Genomic DNA, 21030 nt, shown 5'->3' with positions numbered 1-21030 from the left:
TGTATTATCTTCGCACAAGCGTTCAATTTTACAAAAAAAAAAAAAAAAAAAAAAAAAAAAACATTAACATAAAATTAATTTACAAACGGGATAACTTCAAAAGGTTGGATTTCTGAATTTTCAAGTTTTTCCACTTTCTCCACTACGCTTCGTTAGTGCTAAAGTTTTTACATCTTCTAATCCCCTCCTTCTTGCTAAAAGAAGACAATATGAATATGGGCGTCCACGATCGCTTTGCTTGATAATGACTAACAATATGGATTTTGAAGTTGATAATGCTATAGTTATTGACTAAAACTTACATGTAAGATTGTTGTTGGCGTTGCTAGCGTGTTTATTCATTCATAACATGAATGCAGGCTTACATACATTCAACCATTCAATGACTGTACATTTTTTCAATTTTTTTTTCTTTTTTGGTTGATTTTGAATTTAAAAATATATATATATATATATGTATATATATATGTATATATATGTATATATATATATATATGTATATATATATGGAAAAATTAAAGCAAAAGTAAAAAATTTTTTAACATTATAGATCGTACCAAACATGCAACTGCACCGGTATTTGCATTCGATGGCACGTTGTGAAAGCCGTACTATAAATAAACATTAGACAGAGACTTACGGTTTACAACATTTAATTACTATAACAATTTTTTTTTTTTTTTTTTTCATTCACTTGCATTTGTTTTACATGTAAACTATATTTATACATAAGATATTGTATGTTCTCAGCAATGCATCACATACAGAGAGTTTGTAGCAAAACAAAAGCAATTTTAGGATCTTGTTTTTAAGCTGAAATTGATTGGATGTCTACATAAGATTGTTATATGGTTTTTTTTTTATTTTTTTTTTTTTCTAGACAAATTTGACTTTATGTTATGTTACGCTTGAGAGCTTCTTACAAAAGAAAAAAGAGTAATTTATGGCACACAATTCGCTCAGCTATATTTAAATTTGTATATTGTTTCTTTGATCCATCAAGATATCGCATATCAAGCAAAGCTTTTGTAAGGAAGCGCACGCTTTCTTTACTAATTTTGCATCGCAATTATATGTGCATGCGAAGAGGCAACCCTTTCCTTAATCCCTCACAAAACTTATTACACTATTGTTTATTCCTACAATGACTTTATCATCATATATGCGTTACCGTACATATTATATAGATTTATACAATTTTACATTGATTTACATTTTATTATCTAGATTATTATTATACGCTCAATTATGTAATATTCTATGCTCTTTTCTTCTTTTAATTTGCCCAATTCTTCTTTATTTCCTGCGTAAGCTTTCTCTCCTCCGTTACGGAGGCAATGGAGCAATTTTCGGACGGGGAGAACATCCCAGTTTGGAAGTTCACTGGAAAGAAGGATTATCGTTCGTCACCTCTCATTCGTTCGGGGTGAGTGAGACAATTGTCGACGTGCAGGATGTTTTTAAATTTTGAAGATTATCAGTCCTTCCTGTTACAGGTGCACTTTACGATCCGCACAAAAAGAAGTCCGAGTTATAGTGACGATTTCACCTCATTTTAAATGTACAGTGTTAATAATTGAAACAATAAATTAAATTAGTGTCAATAAATCAAATTATGTAAGTACAATTTCGAATTCATCAGTTATCATGAGTTTCCGGTTACGTGCTACAATAAGACTTCAAAAGTTCGCCCCTTGACCTAATCACAGTATTATCAACTAAACGAGTCCGAATGAATCTTTCCTTTTCGTAACACTATTATCGCATAAGAGGACGAATCCCCAATGAACAAATAGAAAGGGATATGAAACAAACCAAAATCCTAATCATTTCTACTTCTTTTCTACATTTAAACTTCTTGAAACGAACATCTGGCGAAAAGTCTGGCTGATATCATTTTTCGAATTACAAAATTTCCTTAAAATAAGGTAAGAATATTATCATGCTCTCAAGATGCATTTTGGACACATAATAGACATAAAGTGTACGTGTGGGCTACGATCACTAACATATCAAAGTTATGACCAGCATGATTCACATAACCCATGTATAGATTCATATCAGATCTTAAATTTTCTCAAATTTTAATTACAAAAGACATTCAGACAACAGAGTTCGGCAATAGTGGTAAGCATAATAGGTTGTAGGTTTGGTTACGAATATACGTACAACTGAACAGAATATGGAAAAAGAAGCAATTTTACAATGAATACTTGGATATATATATATATAAGTAAGTAAAAGTCTGGAAATTGACATAAATCGATCGATCATACCGAATATGAGTCATGGACGCTATAGAGTAAGGATGTCATTATTTGTAATTAGGCTGATGTAGAGAATAGGCGCATAAAATCCTAAAGAGATTATACAGTTTGTGATTATATTTGCGCTGGCCGAGCTTTAATAATTGAAAAAATTTCCAGCTTTTCTGGTAGACACATTTAAGTTTAGTTCACTCAGTAAAGCTGATAGGGTTCAGCAACTTCCCTAATCAAATTTATTACGAAAGAAACACCGAAAGTAAATCTGCGATTCTTCTGGGAACGTAAGTTGATCGGCACTAGCCTACTATTGTAAAATGTAAAATGGCACCGAGACTCCAGACCGAAAAATCTTAGTCCATTATGTATGACACGCTGTACATAACGCAGAATAATAGATTTTTAGTTATTATAGATAAATTCCATAATAAGACTTTGTGGATGACACTTTGCCTAGACGTCGAGCATCCTCGGATTTTGGTCTTTATAAGACTTGTTTATAGCCATAATACGCCCACTTTCCTCTCAAAAGTAAATTATATATATTCCAATTGACATCATTTACTTTAAAATTTTTTCGACCGTAGAAATTCCATTGTATGACGGGTATGACGGGCAGAGAATGTCAACATTTTCTATGCAATAAGATTCTGCCCGTAAAGTGCAATAAGTGACCTCTGTGTTCACTCTCTGAATAATTTAATTGTAAATTAGTTTCTAACGCCTTATTTTCATGATATTCGGCTGCATACAGTTCGCTTGAAAATCACCCGCAGAAAGGACAGATTTTAATTTATCGAAAGAACATCTCGATGTACCGGCGAGACTCTTATTTTAAAGCTTTACTGAAACGTCAAAGGTATTCGAAGGATTATTCAAGGAGACAGAAGTAACTAAGCTTAAACAACTAAAAGCATTACACTTAGGCAAAGCCGACTATTAAGTATCCTGGACCACTTTACCTAATAAAATTCAATTATTTTGCTGACAAAATTCTACGTGAAGGCGTACTTTTCAAGATAGGTTGGCTGTACGTGAAAGGGAGCAACAGCAAGGTACACTTAGGAAAGATCTTTTTATTCTTGAATTATTTTGGTCAAAAAGTACTAAAAGTTAGCTTTTGTAAGATGGAGTTCAAAAATGGACCTACAGGATCCAAAAACTATGGAAATAACTTTTACATCAAATTATTATTATGGACCAATTTTGATGATAAAATATTGAAAATTCGAAGTTCTTACCACAAAAAGACATATTTTTTGCAAAAGTACTTATATGCGAGGGACTTGAAAAAATTGCCATTTTGATATGACCAGATAATATCATTCAACGATTTTTATCCAGAAATTTTTTCATATATCGACACTGGACGTAAAAATGGTTTCATCGAATTCGTTGTCCATAAAGTTCGTCTACGTCAGTGCACTCAATTTCATCAAAATGCATCAAGAGTAACGATCTATATGTTGAACGCAAACATACATGAAGCGGCATCACTCAGGCAGGTAGGGTTATATTGACTCAAAAAAGTGATTCTGAAATCATCGGTAACATCGGCTATGCTAAGTCCTTTTAAGTATTGCACCACTTTGCAGAAACTTGATATAGTTGTAAGCTGGCACGGGAATCTAAAATTTTGCATCTTAACGCAACAGAAACTTTAGACTGCTGCTAAGAGGTTTCAGGTATGAAGATTTAGATCTTTAATGATACCGTGACACGATACGTTAAACAGCCACATTCGATGAATATCAAAGACGCCAACTGGCATTAGACTAAGGATAAAAATGAAAATCACCTCCCGCTGGATTGTAACGTGTGATGGTTTTCCTGGTCAGTTGGAATGTTTCTCAAAGATTGCAGTAATTTTCGCAAAAGTCTATCGAAGAATGTTATCTTTAGCATAGCATAGCGTATAAGAAACGTCTTATTACATTTACACGATTTCAAGAGCCAATCAGTTAAATGAAAAGCATGATAAAATATAATGCTTTGCACATACATAGCGCGCTGATTAAATGTTTTTTGTTTTATTCCTTTTGTCTTTCATTTCAACAATATTTTTCTTTTCAAATTATTTGTCACAACAAGTAACACACAATACTGTCATGGACAACAGCATCTACTTAAAGTTGAACATATCCATTACTAATATAAAAGTATTTACTATATAAAAACTGCCAAGAAATGAACGCAAGCTGAACACAATAATTCTTTATTTATTTTTAAGTGGAATCTCAAATTCAATGCCATTCACGGTTCACAAAGAGTAATTGTTTTGATTATAAAGCAAAACCTCGTTCTATTATTCTTTATCTACGGAACCCGAAAAATTTAATTTTGATTCTTATTAAATTGCAACGATATAAATAAATAAATAAATGAAAATTAAATTGATTTTAAGCACTTTATTAAAATCAATAAAATGTTGCATTAAATCACTTACGAGTTAAATATGCGTGCGTGTGGATGAGTGAGCGTGCAAGTGTGTATATGTACATAAATGTGTGTGTGTGTGTGTGTGTGTGTGTGTGTGTGTATGCGCGCTTTGAAATATATAAGAAATGGTTTTAAAGCATAATTACATGAAATATCAATATCAATATATATATATATATATATATATATATATATATATATATATATATATATATATATATATGTGTGTGTGTGTGTGTGTGTGTGTGTGCACGCACGTATACATTTGTAACGGTTTATTTAAATGCATACATACAGATATAGATAAACATTTATTCGGCTATAACTTGAATCGATTACACAATTATGTCTTGTAACTTCAGGATGAAGTTGCATGTTCGCTCACTTCGTTTTCCTTATTCCTTATGTGTTTGTTAAATCATAGAAATTTAATATTAATAACATACATGAGAGCACACAAATATTTGACGTTTCAATCAAATGACATGTACGTCATATGAAAGCACACAACGTATTTACGTTACGTTGTTAAAATATTTGCAAAATTTAAAGTTTCAGCTACGACGAAATCATTACAGATTTGACGGTAGATTGACGAAAACCATTTCAAATCGTTAATCTTTTTTAAAAATAAGAAAACTATTTCCAACACCATTTCCCTAATAATGACTAAAAAAAAAAAAAAGAAAAAAAAATGAAAAAAGTAAACCTCCATACTCTTCTACTATTAGGTGGATGTGTACAAGTAATGACCAAAAAGCCCAAAAAGAGAAGTTTTCTTAATTAATAGTTGACCGTAGGCGTAGGCCCTTTCATCGATTTTGTCCTGCTTCCAATTACTTACTTACTTACTTACTTACTTGCTTACTACCCGAACTGATGGCTCTGTTCAATTTTAGATCTATACCGACTGCGTATTTTACTTGTTATTCCTGAATTTATACGCGATTCATGGCGCTTATCATTTCAATTTAATGAGTTGTCATGAAGTGAGAAACAAGCGAGACAAAGTTCTAAGTTCATATGCCAATATTCGCGGTGTTTACACCCGCATAAACAAATCACCCAACTGACGAATATGGTTATGAAAAACTACAAGATACCAGAAATACTTATCGCCTCGATAGTGGACGTACCAAAATACTTTAATAAATTTTTTTTGAATCAATTCTCAAATTAACATCTGCTATAGTAGCGCCCAAATGTTTTCCTACACTTAATATGGCTTCTCTTATCAAGTTTGTATCAGTTTGAGCGCCTGATCAACAGGCGAAGAAAACGGATATGATTATATCAAATTCTGATATTTATACAAGTATACATACATTCGCTGTGACGCATTTATTAAAGTTTTAGAGACAGTGTGACGTTATTAATATAACTCTATCAGTAACGGGTGCGTACAATAAATAATCTTGCAAGCAGACCACAAAAGTATATTCGATTCGCTTATGCTCTTCATTGTGTGTGTGTGTGTGTGTGTGTGTGTGTGTGTTTCAGAAAAATACATAAATGATTATAGTACTGCACCACAATAAATTGTCACAGTAGGTTACGATAAGTTAAAAGAAATTCTCGCTTACCACAGATAAGGGTAATAACATAATATGAACAAAAATTCATATATAGATGTAAGCAAATATCAATTAAAGCAACGTTTAACAATCCTAATGAACCGAATGCGGATTTATGTTGAGAGCTGCTTGTCCAACATTCGCACGTTTACCGAGCTAAATAAGTACAAAAGTTATGCAATTATTACGTAAGTGTTTTTAAGCGTAGTTTAGTAACTTTTGACTTTTCAAAGAGATTTTATAAATATTGGTCAGTCCAGGTTAACCTAACCCAGCCTTATGAAATAATAGATCAGTTAAACACACCTAAAGGTCAAGAGCAATAAAAATATAAATAATTTTTCAATCAGTAAAACACTTCATAAGATCCATTTTTCCTTCTCAACGCCCCCAAATTAATTTGCTTTGTAAATAGCAATCCAAATGGTTTCTTATTATGCTGTATATGGCAAAAATTGTATGCGTTGGCTACTCCTGATTTTAATTGAAGCTAACCTTACAAAAACTAACAAGAAGAAAGTCAGATTTTTGAGAGGAAAAATCATGTTTTATCTAAGCAGAATCTCGGCTGAAATTCTATGAATTCTTTTTATTTATATTTCGAAGCCTTAATAAGATTCTGAATTATTATAAATCATTTAAACGATCTGCAATTTCCAATTATAAGCAAACAATGAAACTGTATCCGCTCTTCGCGATGCTGGCTTAATTATCCCGAAAATATTCCAATTCGTTTAAATTTCCTCAAGCTTACTATTAAAAATGTTAAGTTAGTTAGGGTCCAACACATGTTAGCGTATAAATAGGGGCATTAAGTGAATCGACCACAGCCAAGCGATGACTCTCGTAAATTGAGACAAATTTCGGATCGATAATATATCTGCCGTATGTAGTGACTTATTGTTTAAATTAGTTAAAGAGATTCGCGGACGTGATTGCTATAGCATTTCAATTTTAAAGCCCGTAGTTATATAACAGTAAGGCAATCAAAAATGGAATCTATATCGTTACATATATATATATATATATAAAATGTATGTCCAATCAAATTTCTGATATAACAATTAATTTACAAATCATCGGCTTGTACACTTTTACAGCCTACTGAAATATTTAGCGGCTGTGGACGAATTAAATTAAATTGTTGCGATGCTTTTCTCAAGGTTAATTCATTTACTTTGAAATGCTTATTTTGTTTAAAAGTGAATTAAACTTCTTCCCCGAATTAATTAACGAAATTAGCTTAAAAATGTAGTGCACTCTCCAGGCACTTTAGAGGGACATGAGAATACAAACACCAAATTTTTTCTATAATTTTATAGGTCCCTCCTAATCCATACATCTAACGTTGTAAGGCAAACCAAAACGTGTAAAACATTCACCACTCAATGGCGAAATACATGTTTTTTTGTTATTTTTGCAATTTCACAATTTATTGCAGAAAAATCGAAAATGATTTTCAATTTTCATCCCATAAATAGAATTTTGTATTAAAAACAAAATAAAGCAAAAAAAAAAAAAAATTGTCTTTATGGGTTTTATTTAATTGCTTTATTTCGTCGTCACGTTAGAGGAGGTCTGGACTGTTACCAGGAATCATATGTTGTTATTGTGCATAACACGCAATTATATTGTAAAATTGTGTATGTCGCTATCTTTGAGAAAAAGGACACAATTAGTTCACTCGGTAAACATGTATATATTACTAAAAATAGGATTTTTATTAAAATAAATGAGGGTTGTTGTTACGTGCATGTGTGCGTTTGAATGCGTGCGCGCAAAAATCTTATAACAAATGAAATAATATTTTATAAACAACCACTCAAACAGATGTATGTTCTGTTTTCGTAAAGTACGCGCACACATATATATATATATATATATATATATATATATGTACAACATGCGCAATTCGAAGTTAATAATGATGCCTAATACTGTTTAGCGGTTTTTTTTTATTTTTTTTTTTTTTTTTATTATTTATTATTCGAACAAACCTTGTTTGTACCTAGATTTGACAGATACGTGTCTGTATGTGTTTGTATCTATCTCTATGCGGACTAAGAGCAATAAAAAGGAATTCTTTGAAAGGTATCTATAGAAGCTATGCAGCTGCTTTCAGATCCTTTTTTTCATTCATTCGACTGACTGTTGCTTGATCTTGAACTTAATCGTTCATCTTACTTATATAGTTTTTTTTTTAATATTTATAGGATAATTACAAGCAGCCTTCTTACAATACTTTGATTTCATTGATCTGCTGCGCTTCCTTTCACACACAAATTTTGGATTTATTTTGATGCCTCCGCATGAATAATTGATGGAAAAATCAATGTTCTTTTACTTTATACATTGTTTTCTTTTCTTTTTTTTTTTTTTTTTTTTTTCTTTTTTATTTTTTCTCTAATCTCCTTTCCTTATTAGCACTTGCATCATTTATTCAAGTAAAAACTGGTTGAGGTTTTTATGTCATCGTTATTTTTTAACAATTAACGATTAATTGATTTAATCCATCTTTCATGCGTGATATTGTTTTCAAAAATTCAAACAACTTAAAAAAAAAATAACTTTACTTCCGCAAAAATTTTAAGACAGTTTTACCATATATCCGCGTTCTACATATCGACACCAATTTAACTAAAACTAACTACAGCAACTTTACTTGAATTTGAGTATGAATTTAGAACAAACACTGTTAAACGTCATCAATTCGATGATAACAAACAAGACGTAACGTTCATTAAAATCGCAGAGATTTGCTTAAACACGGGAACACAATGAAATTTGAAACACTTTAATGAATATTTTTTCCGGACAAATGCAGGCATTTCGAGCATTGCAATAAAAAAAAAAATTTTTAATTAATGAAATCATTATATGTAGACAGCTAATTTATAATGCATATTTTGTGAATGTGAAACATAATATAAATATAATAAATAATGCAAAATAAAATACAAAATAAATTATATAACATATAAAATATTATTTAATATATAATATATTAAATACACTATTTTATGTATAAAATATAATATAATGCATATAGCATATAATATGTATTACTTAGGTTATAATATATAATTAATACTATATATTAATTAAATTATAATATATAATTAATAATAACATAAGGTACATAGTATATAACATATAGTACATAATCTGTAATATAAAAAATGCGAAATAAGTACAATAAGCAGTAATATGCACAAATACAAGTACAAATTTGAATTTTATAAAGTATATATATATTCTTGATCTGAATCGATTTAGCGATGTCCGTCTGTTTGATATCTGTTTTAAGCATTCTCCTGCACCGCAAAAATGAAGTTATTGACTTTACATTTGGCAGAAACATGGGAAGTTTTTGAAAATCAGCCAAATCGGTCGAAGAACACGCCTACAGCACCACCTAAACTAAGAACACTTCTGCCTTTTAAAAGATATAAAACTTTTTTTTATTTTTTGCTAATTACTTTTAAACTCTAGGGGATAATTGTACACAAATTTTCGCCACATATTCTATGGGCAATGTTGTAACGCCTGGACAAAAATGGAAAAAATTTGAACACGCCTACCCAATATCATAATGTATCAAAATTTATTTATTTTTTTTTACAAAACTTTTATAAGGCGCCGAAACAAGCTTCAAAAACCCCATAAATTATATCAATTCTTGACTAGTTGCAAATTTGGAATGCACGCAAGTATGTCCATCCGTTCCGTCTGTGTAGCGTCTGCGATGAACATTCTTCCAGAGATTGTCCAAAAATTTGAAAAAGAATTTGAAAGGAACTTTAACCTTTTTTCCAAGGACACGGCTACAACGCCCACATTGTCCACACGTTTATGCGACAAAAAAAATGCAAAAAGAAAATTGGAAATAGTAAAATTAGTAGCGCTCACTTTATGAAAATTTGTTGTTACATTTCTTTTGTCTTTTTTAGAATAAAGATAATGGATGTAAAAGATTCGGTCACGACCGAATGTAATTTTCGTATTTGCTTGCAATATAGAACACTTTCATTTATCCGTAAAATCGAATAAATCCTTCCTGTCAATAGCGTAGATTTGAATGTATTCGGAAGTGTGAAATTTATCCGATAAAGAACACCCTTTAAACAATTTCAATTTTAGTTCATTCCTTCTGATTGAGACATTCGTTACTGGTTTGCATAGAAATGGTTACAGCTTTAATCGCTCAAGTTTTACATTAAATTCAAATTGTGTACATATGTGCGAGGAGATCTTATATTGCGGTGTGTATTAATAGAAACAGTCTATGCCGGCTATTTATTTAATGAAGTGAAAATGATTAAAGCCGCATACATACTGTTACTGTTCGGTATTTTTTATCAAGTAAATCTTAATTTCGGCGATTCTCTCGAAGATGTGAAACAATTACTTCCAAATGATTTGTTTGAAATACCATCATCCATAATGGTAGTCATATTGGTGCGCAATAAAGCTCATGTTTTGCCCATTTTTTTAACATATTTCGAGCAATTGGATTATCCCAAAGAGCGGATTGCATTATGGTATGCAGCGTAAATTTATGTTTTGTTTATTAATTTTTTATTTAATTTTGTTAATCAAATAATTTATTTACTCACAGGATACGTTCTGATCATAATTTTGATAATAGTATTGAAATATTAGAAGCATGGTTGCAAGTTGTTCAATCGGAATACCATAGTGTTAATGTAGAATTTGATAACACCAAGCATCAACATGAGAATGAAAGTTCTTCATTTGACTGGCCTCGGACACGTTTCGAGCACGTTATCAAACTTAAAGAAGAAGCTTTAAAATATGCTCTAAAAATCTGGGCTGACTATATATTTGTATGTACCCTTTTAAACATATGCACGCACATGAAAATGTATGCTTATCAGTGTATTAATTGAAACAATAATAATAATGTACCGTAAGTGATTGAAGGTATATTAACTTTGTGCGTAATTTTGTGTAATTTTAAAATATTTGTAAAAAGCCAACGCGACCAAAATCATTTACGGTGCGAATTTAAAAAAAAAAAATTGTCGTAGCAACTTAAAAATATATTAATAAAATCCGAATATTTTGGGATAAATACGGTTTTGACTGTAGATAAATCTAATCGAAACACGTAACACATCCGTTTTTATTTGAAAGCAATACAGTAATGTGGGCTTATAAAAGTCGTGATGAATACGTATACATGTTTTTAACATATTCATTTTGGGTTTCTTTTTATTTTAGTATTTGGATGCTGACGTCTTGCTAACATCACCAGCAACTTTAAGGAATTTAGTCAATCTGAAATTACCTTTGGTAGCGCCTATGTTATTATCGGAAAGCTTATATTCCAATTTTTGGTGCGGCATGTCTTCTACCTATTACTACATACGCACTGATGATTACATAAAAATATATAATGTTAAAGAGGAAGGTATCTTCAAAGTAATGATGATACATAGCGCTGTTCTTGTAGATCTTAACTATAGAGGAGCTCAATATCTAACTTTTGATCGTGAGCAATTTCGGAGGCAACAGAAAATCGATTTACATTGGTCTTCGACGCTAGGACCATTATGTCGGCGTCCCTATGAAGGCCCTCTTGACGATATAATCGTATTTGCAATGTCGGCAAATTGTTCGAAAATACCCTTGTTTGTCACCAATGAATTGCCATTTGGTTATATTTTGCAACCTTTAGATTCGAGTGATTCTTTGAGTCAAGACTTGAAACAACTAATAAACATTAAAACGAACATTATCCACGATTTCGAGGAAATTAAAGAGGTTGATGATTATTTAAAGAAGTATGAACCTAGAGTAGAAAAGTAAGTTGAAAAATATTAAATAAGACAATTGTTTACCTTCTTTGGATTTTTAATAGAGATACGATGTCATTGGATCACATTTATTTAATTAATTTGGAACGCAGACCGGAAAGGCGTAAGAAAATGCTGAAACTTTTTGAAATTTTGGGTTTGGAAGTAGAATATTTTCCCGCAATTGATGGCAAGTGAGTTTATATATATTTAGTATCTTTTTATTATTTTATTTCTAAATATTATTTATTCTCATCGCGGCTTAGAAAGCTCGATCATAATAAAATACAAGAAATGAATATCAAATTTATGCCAGGCTATGAAGATCCGTATCATCATCGTCCAATGACAATGGGTGAAATCGGTTGTTTCCTAAGCCATTATTATATCTGGCAAAACATAGTAGAAAAAAAGCTCGATGAAGTTTTAATACTAGAAGATGACATACGTTTTGAACCTTATTTTAAAGAAAACGCTGAGAAGATTATAACACAAGCTCGCAGCTTAAAAGAATATGATTTAATGTGAGTATTCTATATGTTATGGATATAAGTAAGTTTGTAATATATTTCTGTTTTAGTTACTTTGGACGTAAACGTTTAAAAGATGAATCTGAGCCTCCTGTAAAGGGTACCGATAATCTACTGCATGTTGGCTACTCATATTGGACTTTAGGTTATGTTTTAACCTTAAAGGGTGCTAAAAAATTGATAGACGCTCAGCCATTACAGAATCTCTTGCCAGTAGATGAATTCTTGCCTATTATGTTCGATAGACATCCCGTCAAAAATTGGTCCTCAGTATATCCAAAACGCGATCTTATAGCCTACAGTTCTACCCCATTACTTTTATATCCATCGCATTACACGGGTGATGTAGGTTATATATCTGATACTGAAGATTCTGTTTTGCTTAGTAATGAGCCTTCATCGAATTATACGCAGTTCAACCAAGCTCAGTTAAAGAGCGACCGCGAATTAGATTTTATGCAGATAAAGCATGAAAGTACGCAATCGCATGTCAAGTCATCTTCCAAAGACGAATTGTAGTATTCCAAAGCGAGGGACCGAAATCGAACCTTCCACATTTTGCATATTACTCGCAATTTTAAAGCTAAACCAAATATTAGTATTTAACTTTTGTTTCTTCTTTTTTGTTTTTCTTAAAAACTCACTTAAAAGTGCCTTCACAATGCTGATTAGCAGCTGAGCTAAGCATTAGAAACTTAAAAGAATTTTAAAAAACATAATTATTGTAATTCTCATTATATGAAACTGCCTTTGTTTATTTTTATATATATATATATAATTTGTGTGCATGCATATAATCAAATTTCTGATAAAATAAACAAAAATAAAAAAAAAATGTGAAAAAATTTAAATTATTTGCTTTAACATGTTCCATGCACACATGTTCTATGTACACATTCATCGACTGACATTCCAACTATTTTTAATGTTTGCTTACCTAGGCTTCTATTTTCCGAAAAGTTGACTGGAGCTAGTCGTGAAATTCATAATTTTAAGTCGCCGTGATTTTAAATGATTTACCAAATGTCGATCCAGAAGATATCATTTTAAATCGTGTAAACTATATTTCTTTGGGATCTTTTTTTTTTTTTTTTTTTTTTAAAGAGTTTTTTAGCTTAACCAACGATGCAATTCAGTTTGTTTTTGTCCGTTGTGCTTCGTAAGGTATTTATAGCCCATATGCAATTTTATATCTATCGCCGTGGGGTGAGGCATATATTCATTTTGTCAGAATGTTTGTAACGCTCAGAAGAAAGCATCAGAGACCTCAAAAAGTTCTTCATCACCGTCAATTCGTAAATTGATTTAAGCCGTTCGTGTGTTTAACATCTATTGTAAACATTCGCCTAACCGCGAAAACGATGCTATTGACTTCACATTTGGTAGAAACATTGACAGTTCTTGCACGCAGGTTGGTATCGTTCGTATTGAAAATGGGTCAAATCGGTCGAAGAATACGACCAAAGCACCGCGTAAACTGAGAACATCTCTGTTTTCCAAAAGTAATAAAGAAATTGATTTTTTGCTAATTACTCGTAAACTATGGCAGATGATTGTACACAAATTTGAACAATAGTATTTCGCCATTCTAAAATGGTACGAAAACTATGGACCGGCTGGAGCAATTTTTGAACCTGCTCTCATATAACGGGAATTTAACATAAAAATGTTAACTGTACCGACTTTGGACAATTTCGGACTATTTTTTGGATCGTACCCTACGTAAGGGTTTCACGCAAATTAATCGTTTATACGGCAGGAAAGTCTACATTTTAATACGTTACTCTTGGGCACAGCCATTCTAACGGAACGTAAGATTTCATTTGCAAAGCGGACCATTTCTAAATATACATAAGCGTAAGTTCCTATTAAGGCAAGATGTAATGTTTGCGTTCTATGGCAAAAATAAGATTTGTGTTAGAGAATGTAGTGTAGAGTATTTACTAGTCGGCCTAGTCTCACTATAATATTTTCACTTGTTTTTTTTTTCAAATTTTCATCTATAACTTTCTATGCCATCAAGATATTTCTGAAAGACTGTTACCAAGATATTTTTCGGAACAACCTGCAGTGCAAAAACTGTTTCATTCAAACCCTGTTGAGTATCATCAATCCAATTCATGCTAACAATTTTTCGGTGAGTGGATTCATCGATTCAAAATAGAAATTCGCTGTCAAGCTAGGTCAATACGATGCGACACCATTTCCAAAAATTAAAGCGCACGTGTTACAAGATTAAATCTAAATTTTGATTCCAGACTTGCGTTAAGTCTTTTATTCTTAATTAGAATTTAAAATGGAGTTGATTTAGGAAAAGTCTATTGAAGGAAAGGAAAATAGTGGGTGTGTTATAAAATTCCTTTAAAATAGCAGGCGTAGAAATTTTTCATTTATTTTCATGATAAAATACCAAAAAAAATTATGCCTTGCATATATATTATTTATACCTGGATAAAGTCCAATTCTATTGGAACTGTAATCCAGACAATTGACAACAATGTGCATTTAAGGGTTAAGCAAGTTTTGCTTTTAGCGAAAGTGAAAGCCGCTAATTCGTTCTTCTATGTGTTATGTAAGTCTTTATCCCATCACTGCTTGACCTCATTGACTGTGAACGAATAAAGCAGAAATAAGAAGCAAACTTATGTTTGTTTGAATATTAGCTGTGCATGTACAATTTTTATATAACTAATAAAACTAAGGAATAGAAATTTTTGAATACATGTTAATACAAACAAATATGTATTAACAAAAATGCCCCGGTGAAGATAAACTTGCAAACCCCGGAAATAAGCGGATTAACAAGACATAGAAAAATAATATATAAATATTTTGATGTATTATTATTACTATTATTATTATAATTTTAGACTAATGAAATAAATTCTTAGACTAAAAAAAAAGAAGACATTGAGCACTAGCAACACAGACTCTATTGGCTCTAATTTATATGAATGTACATTAGATATTCAGCCTAGTAGTATTAATAAAGTAATATATTGAATTGATATTCTGTTCTGAAGCTGATTTTAGAATGTCCAAAGGATTAATCGTTTCAAATGCAATACTTTTAGTCAAGGAAAAGTTAAGGCAGTCGCAGAGAATTTGCTTTATAGTGAGAATTTGTCCACAACTGCAGATTGAGGAGGAAGACTTCTTCAAGATCCATTGGTGAGTTGCGATAGTATGACCAAGGCGAATTCTCGAAAATGTTTGGATCTTCGTTTTCTCAACATTTGCTGGATATAAAGGTGGAGTTAATTGAGGGTTAATGGAAGAGTAGTGTTGATGATGGTATTGTCAATTCTCTTCTGCAAATTTTCTTTTTAACTTTTCTTCCAATGTATCTTTGAAGATCCAACTTTTCCATGACATCATCCATAATTAGAGGAGCAGAAGCAGCATACTTTGATGTAAATTTTTATAAATGTAACGTTTAGTTCTATTCTACTAAATTACTATAATTGTTAAGTTGCAAGCGAAGTACTTAGTGTATGATTTCTTATTTCTATACGTAATCTTTTAATTTAGTTGGGAGGTCTCTACAAAAACTTCAACACAGTCATCGGAATCATATGCGATTGCTGAAAAGAAAAAATTTCCACTTTCCCAATTTTCTCCCTTGTGGTGTATGCAAGCATTGTAGAGCGCTGCAATAATAATTGTAAAGTTTATGGTTTCGTTGGATTATATCTGTGTGTCAGTGATCTCAAAAAATTAAGATAGACTTGATTTGAATTTTTGCTCCAATACATCTCTTCACAATATTCCCAGCCTTCTAATTAATATTTCACTTTGATAAAATCCCCGAAACTTCTATACGACGTCATCAAAAAAGGTCTATTATCACCTAAACATATTTGGAACATATATATTTAAATATGTCTTCGCCCTCTGTACAATTCCGGAAATCTAAATGAGTTTTCATTTCGCTGTAGCAAAACTTACGCATAAACTAATTACATAAAGAATACATGAAAACATATCAGTGATATGCACATATGCGTAGATTAAACTTATCGGCTTGTCCCGTCTACACATCGAACCATTTCATTATATCATACCGATGATATTTCAATTTTTATTTATTGTAGAACAAAACGTGCAGTTACCGCTTGAAATACATTATTTAAAAAAAAAAAAAGAAAAAAGCAAGAAAGTTATCTCCGAAGAGATCGAATCTCGCATACACATCACTACGCTAGTCGCACCACACTATCCAAGGTCGTTTAATTTATACCCATTGGTATTGTTCAGAAAAAAGTAATCGCGGCCTCTACCGAACCCATTTCCAGGCAGATAATTTATCTTCACTTGATGGATGTACAAAATAGTTCAATACAGACATTCTGTCTCGTTTACGTTATGGTAAGTAAGCATAAAATCTCAAAAAAGTGAAAAAAAAGCTATCACTTAATCACTTCTAACTTTGTGTGGGCATGGCTGATATCTTCAATTTTGCGAGTCAGAACATATATGCATTTCAAAATTCGAACAACGAGTTTCATAATTTAAAAGTCTTCGATTCCTAATAGTAAAAATAAATACAAAGTAAATGTCATCGATTAAAGGGCTTTTTACGGTGCGAAAAGTTGCAGTATTTTTGATCTTTGTATTTTTGATCAATCTGCTAATCTGCGCTTGGATAAGTCTCATTAAGGGAATGATTAAATAAATTTCATTTTTGGATTCGCTAGAAACTGTATATTTATATTCACAACAACGTTCGGTTATGTTGTCCTCCGGAGACTGTTAACTATAAGTGGAAACTCGCTTATTCTACGAACAGATAACAAAAGTGTTGAGGAATTCAACAAATGTCATTTAAAGGTAATTATTACCGAACCTTTTCAATCTTTGAAATACTTAACTAAGTGACTTCTTCCCCTGTGTTTGCCTTGTCCTTCCTGCTGATTTTTGAAGCTGTGTTTGTTGTGTTATGGAGCGTATAACGTTTCGTCTCTGAATCTCTTCTTCAATTGCATTTATTGTTAACTATGAGTCCTTTGTTAAGGAGTTTTTCAAAGGTCGCGTTAATGAAATTTTTGTGAAAAATTTCGAAAAGTAGCCGGAAGCGGGCAAACGATTTGCTTATGATTGCCAAAAGATTGTATGCAAATAAGTCGAACTATGTGTTAGTATGATTTGTAATTACGTGAAATGCAAACAAAAACATACATATTAACTTGTGATGCGTGATTCGTGATCTATATATCGTATGAACACATTTATCCTGTTTTTGTTTTCTAACAAATGTCATGGATATTGCATGGCTCAGATCAAGGAGAATTTAATTGCTTTCTCATTTTATCTTATCGCATATTCCTCGAATATTTTTTTCGTAATCTTAGTTTTGGTTTAGTCAAGCATAGGTAGCGAGCACGCATTGAAATTCTGTGCACATGCCGTAGAGCAAGAAAGGCGCATGCATACCTTAAATAATGCTTTGACTTATAAATAATTCATCGTTCCAATTTTAGTATATGTTCTGCCGTAGCAAGAATGATGTGTAGATTGAAAGGAGAGCAAGTTAGCACTCCCCATAGACAAGGATGGAATCACATACAAATAATTCACATAAACAAAAACAAGTAAATATATTCGACGCGGGCAAGACTGACTGGTTTAATGCCTTACAATATTTCATCAAAATCCATTACTCATTGGTTTTCGCGATAATACACCAAATAGCTAGCGTTAATGTACAGGCAAACGGCTCATGATAGCCCATATATATATATATATATATATATATATTATATGTGGACCAAAACGTGAACTGAGATCGCTCAATTTCAGCAAATTTAAAACACTTTTTTAAGAATTTTAACATTCTTCGCCTATATTCCTCAAAAAACACCACAAATTATTCTTTATGGCCATACAAGGAGATTGATTTTTTGTACGAACCGTAATGCGAAATTACTCAGAAACAGACTTAGACGATCATAATTTGCTACGATCTATTATTGACCAATTTTTACCATAAAATATTAAATAATCGACATTTTTACTATATAAAGGCGTAGGCTTTAATAAATAGACCTACGTAATCCAAAGTTGGTGCAATTCATTTTTACATCAAGTTACTATTATGAATCTCTTTTCATATGAAAAATTAGGCACTTTTCCCATATGAAAGCGTACTCGTATTCGTAGGCATGGAAAGGGGTTCAATAAAATTTGAAAAATTGAATTAGCATTCAATGATTTTTATTGGAAGAATTTAAAAATTGCAATTTTTTCCATATCAGGAATTTTTCAAAATAAAGCAAAGCAGAAGGAGAGTGACCGTAAAAGTGGTCCGATCCGATCAGAATGCCAAATTTTATCAGAAATATATCACAAAAGGTTCGACATTAAAAGACATGGCCGGATGGAGAGAGAAATTTAAATCGATTCAGTAGATAATTCTGAAAATCGATCCGAATAATAAAAAGTGGATGCTGCAAATAGGCGCACAAACTTACTATTATACCGTGCATTACAAATGGTGTAGGGTATAGAAAGGCAAACAAACGGAATAATTAGCAACAAATTATGAACACCCTCTCAGATGGCAGCGAGTTATAAATAGATAGGAGAATAAATGCGCTTTGTCAAAATTTATCGTTAAAAGCTCGGCATTTATTTTAATATTTTATTACTTCTCTTTTATCACAGATACGTGGAGATGCAATTTAAAAATGCTGAGATTTGCAAGAGTTGCACTGCGTTTTCAGCTTCAGCTTCTAAAGTAAAAACATTCAGTTATTCATACGTGTTTTTTATGATTTCTCTGACGGATGTTTTAATGCAAAGCATGAATTTTTTCGAGAAATTTTTCAGTATGCAATAAGTTCTAAAACGATAAAGTGCACAAAGGAAGTGAAAACAGAGACAATTGAAAGGAAGCGAACTCAAATGCTTCATCTTAAGTCATAAATAATTAAAATAATTAAAATAATTTATATACAAGAGAAAAAAAAAAGTGAACAATAAATGTTTTAATTTGCAAAAAAAAAAAAAATAATAAAAATTATAAATTAAGTAATTATCGAAAAAACATATATATATATATATATAGATACATATATATATATATATGAGAAATCCGTTGCTATATATCAGGAGGTCAGTCTTTAATTTTGCACTAGTCTACGCCAAGTGAAGTCGTTCAGATTGTGAAATAATTTACCAAAACCGATAATTAAAAAAAAAAGGAAAGAGACAAAGAAGAAGAGCACTCCGTTTGATGATATATTGATAATGGAATGGAAGAATATATTCTTACTCTCGTTTCGCTTTCATAATTCTCCATATATCCTTACATTATTATATCCTGTGTTCTATCAGACAAAGTCACGTAAATTGTGTGAAACTAAAAAACATCGAACATAAATCGAATATTTTTGAAAAATTTATTTTGAAATTGATTTCTATTTCGAAGAAGTAGGCATCTCAAGTCCAAGAGCAAAGAGTATCAATATTTGAACAAACCTATTATCAATAAAATTGAGTCAATTGTGTGCACCGTTTCGACAGAATGTCAAATTTGTGAACACATACATTTCTTGACGTTAAATGTTCGAAATTAATATTTAAAAACTTTTAAACGCTCTGAACAATTATATGAAATAAAATCCATTTATATGAGGTATGCGTTACTAACGCCTTCTCAACGTAATGAAAACAGCATTAAATTAATTAAGAAAAAAAAAAAAAAAAAAAAAAATGATCGTTAAAATCTCATCAAGAATAAAAGTTAAATTTTTAGAATTAGAATTGTTAATCACAAATAAATAATAAAAAAAAAAAAAACAAAATATAATAAAGTTATTAAATGATATATAAGCAAAACAAAAGACTTGGGCCACAAACTTGATCACCATAAACAAGTTTATTAAAATTTAAACATATTTAATTATCGTTTTCTTTTTTTTTCGCATTTTTATATATATACATATATATATATATGTGCTTATATATATATGCAGCAGTAATTAAATTTTATATCAAATTTGTTGTGCATAAAAAAAAGTTATACGAGCGTTCGCAATTGTAGCGTAGTTAAGATGTAAATGTGTTAAATTAAAAGGATAAATTGTTTAAAGAACTTATTTAAAACGTATTCTCATAAAACAAAAGTCTTGTGAAAGTTTACAAAAAAAAAAAATTTGCATTTCTTTTATTCATCGAATCAAGTCAATTCAAATGATGAGTTGCCGGTTGACACTGACAAAGTAGGAAAAAATAATTAATAATATAAAAATTATAATAAAAAGTTAACACATATATAAGCACCAATGTGTGTGTGTGTGCGTATGTGTTTGCTTTACATTTAGCGCGGAAAAACCTTGAATTTTTTGTATGCATTTTTTTTCTTTTTCTTTTTCTTCTTTTTTTTTTTTTTTTTTTTTTTTTT

General features: G+C 31.0%; 2 protein-coding genes and 1 non-coding gene across 3 annotated transcripts in view; all 3 read left to right on the top strand.

Annotated features, from left to right (window-relative positions):
- The first annotated feature begins 10491 nt into the window (after positions 1 to 10491).
- Positions 10492 to 13269, top strand: LOC119632506 (glycosyltransferase 25 family member). Its single transcript, XM_038025441.1, has 6 exons — positions 10492 to 10818; positions 10896 to 11124; positions 11522 to 12105; positions 12162 to 12290; positions 12363 to 12620; positions 12677 to 13269. Exons 1-6 carry the CDS (start codon positions 10592 to 10594, stop codon positions 13143 to 13145), a joined length of 1896 nt encoding a protein of 631 aa, XP_037881369.1. The 5' UTR covers positions 10492 to 10591; the 3' UTR covers positions 13146 to 13269.
- Positions 13270 to 16943: 3674 nt separating this feature from the next.
- The window catches only part of LOC119632595 (phospholipase B1, membrane-associated-like), a 5871-nt gene continuing 1784 nt past the window's right edge, over positions 16944 to 21030 (top strand). Inside the window, exons 1-2 of the mRNA XM_038025569.1 lie at positions 16944 to 16994; positions 20765 to 20848. Coding sequence (XP_037881497.1) covers positions 16944 to 16994; positions 20765 to 20848 — 135 coding nt within the window. The remainder of the gene's footprint in view (positions 16995 to 20764; positions 20849 to 21030) is intronic.
- On the top strand, positions 18134 to 18229 carry LOC119632740. Its single transcript, XR_005246825.1, has one exon. It is a non-coding gene; the product is annotated as a U6atac minor spliceosomal RNA (small nuclear RNA).

This window comes from Glossina fuscipes, unplaced genomic scaffold (assembly GCF_014805625.2).
Source record: "Glossina fuscipes isolate IAEA_lab_2018 unplaced genomic scaffold, Yale_Gfus_2 1, whole genome shotgun sequence".
NCBI classification, from domain to species: Eukaryota; Metazoa; Arthropoda; class Insecta; order Diptera; family Glossinidae; genus Glossina; species Glossina fuscipes.
The sequence above is the reverse complement of the archived record's forward strand: the minus strand, read 5'-3'. Positions and strand labels throughout refer to the sequence as shown.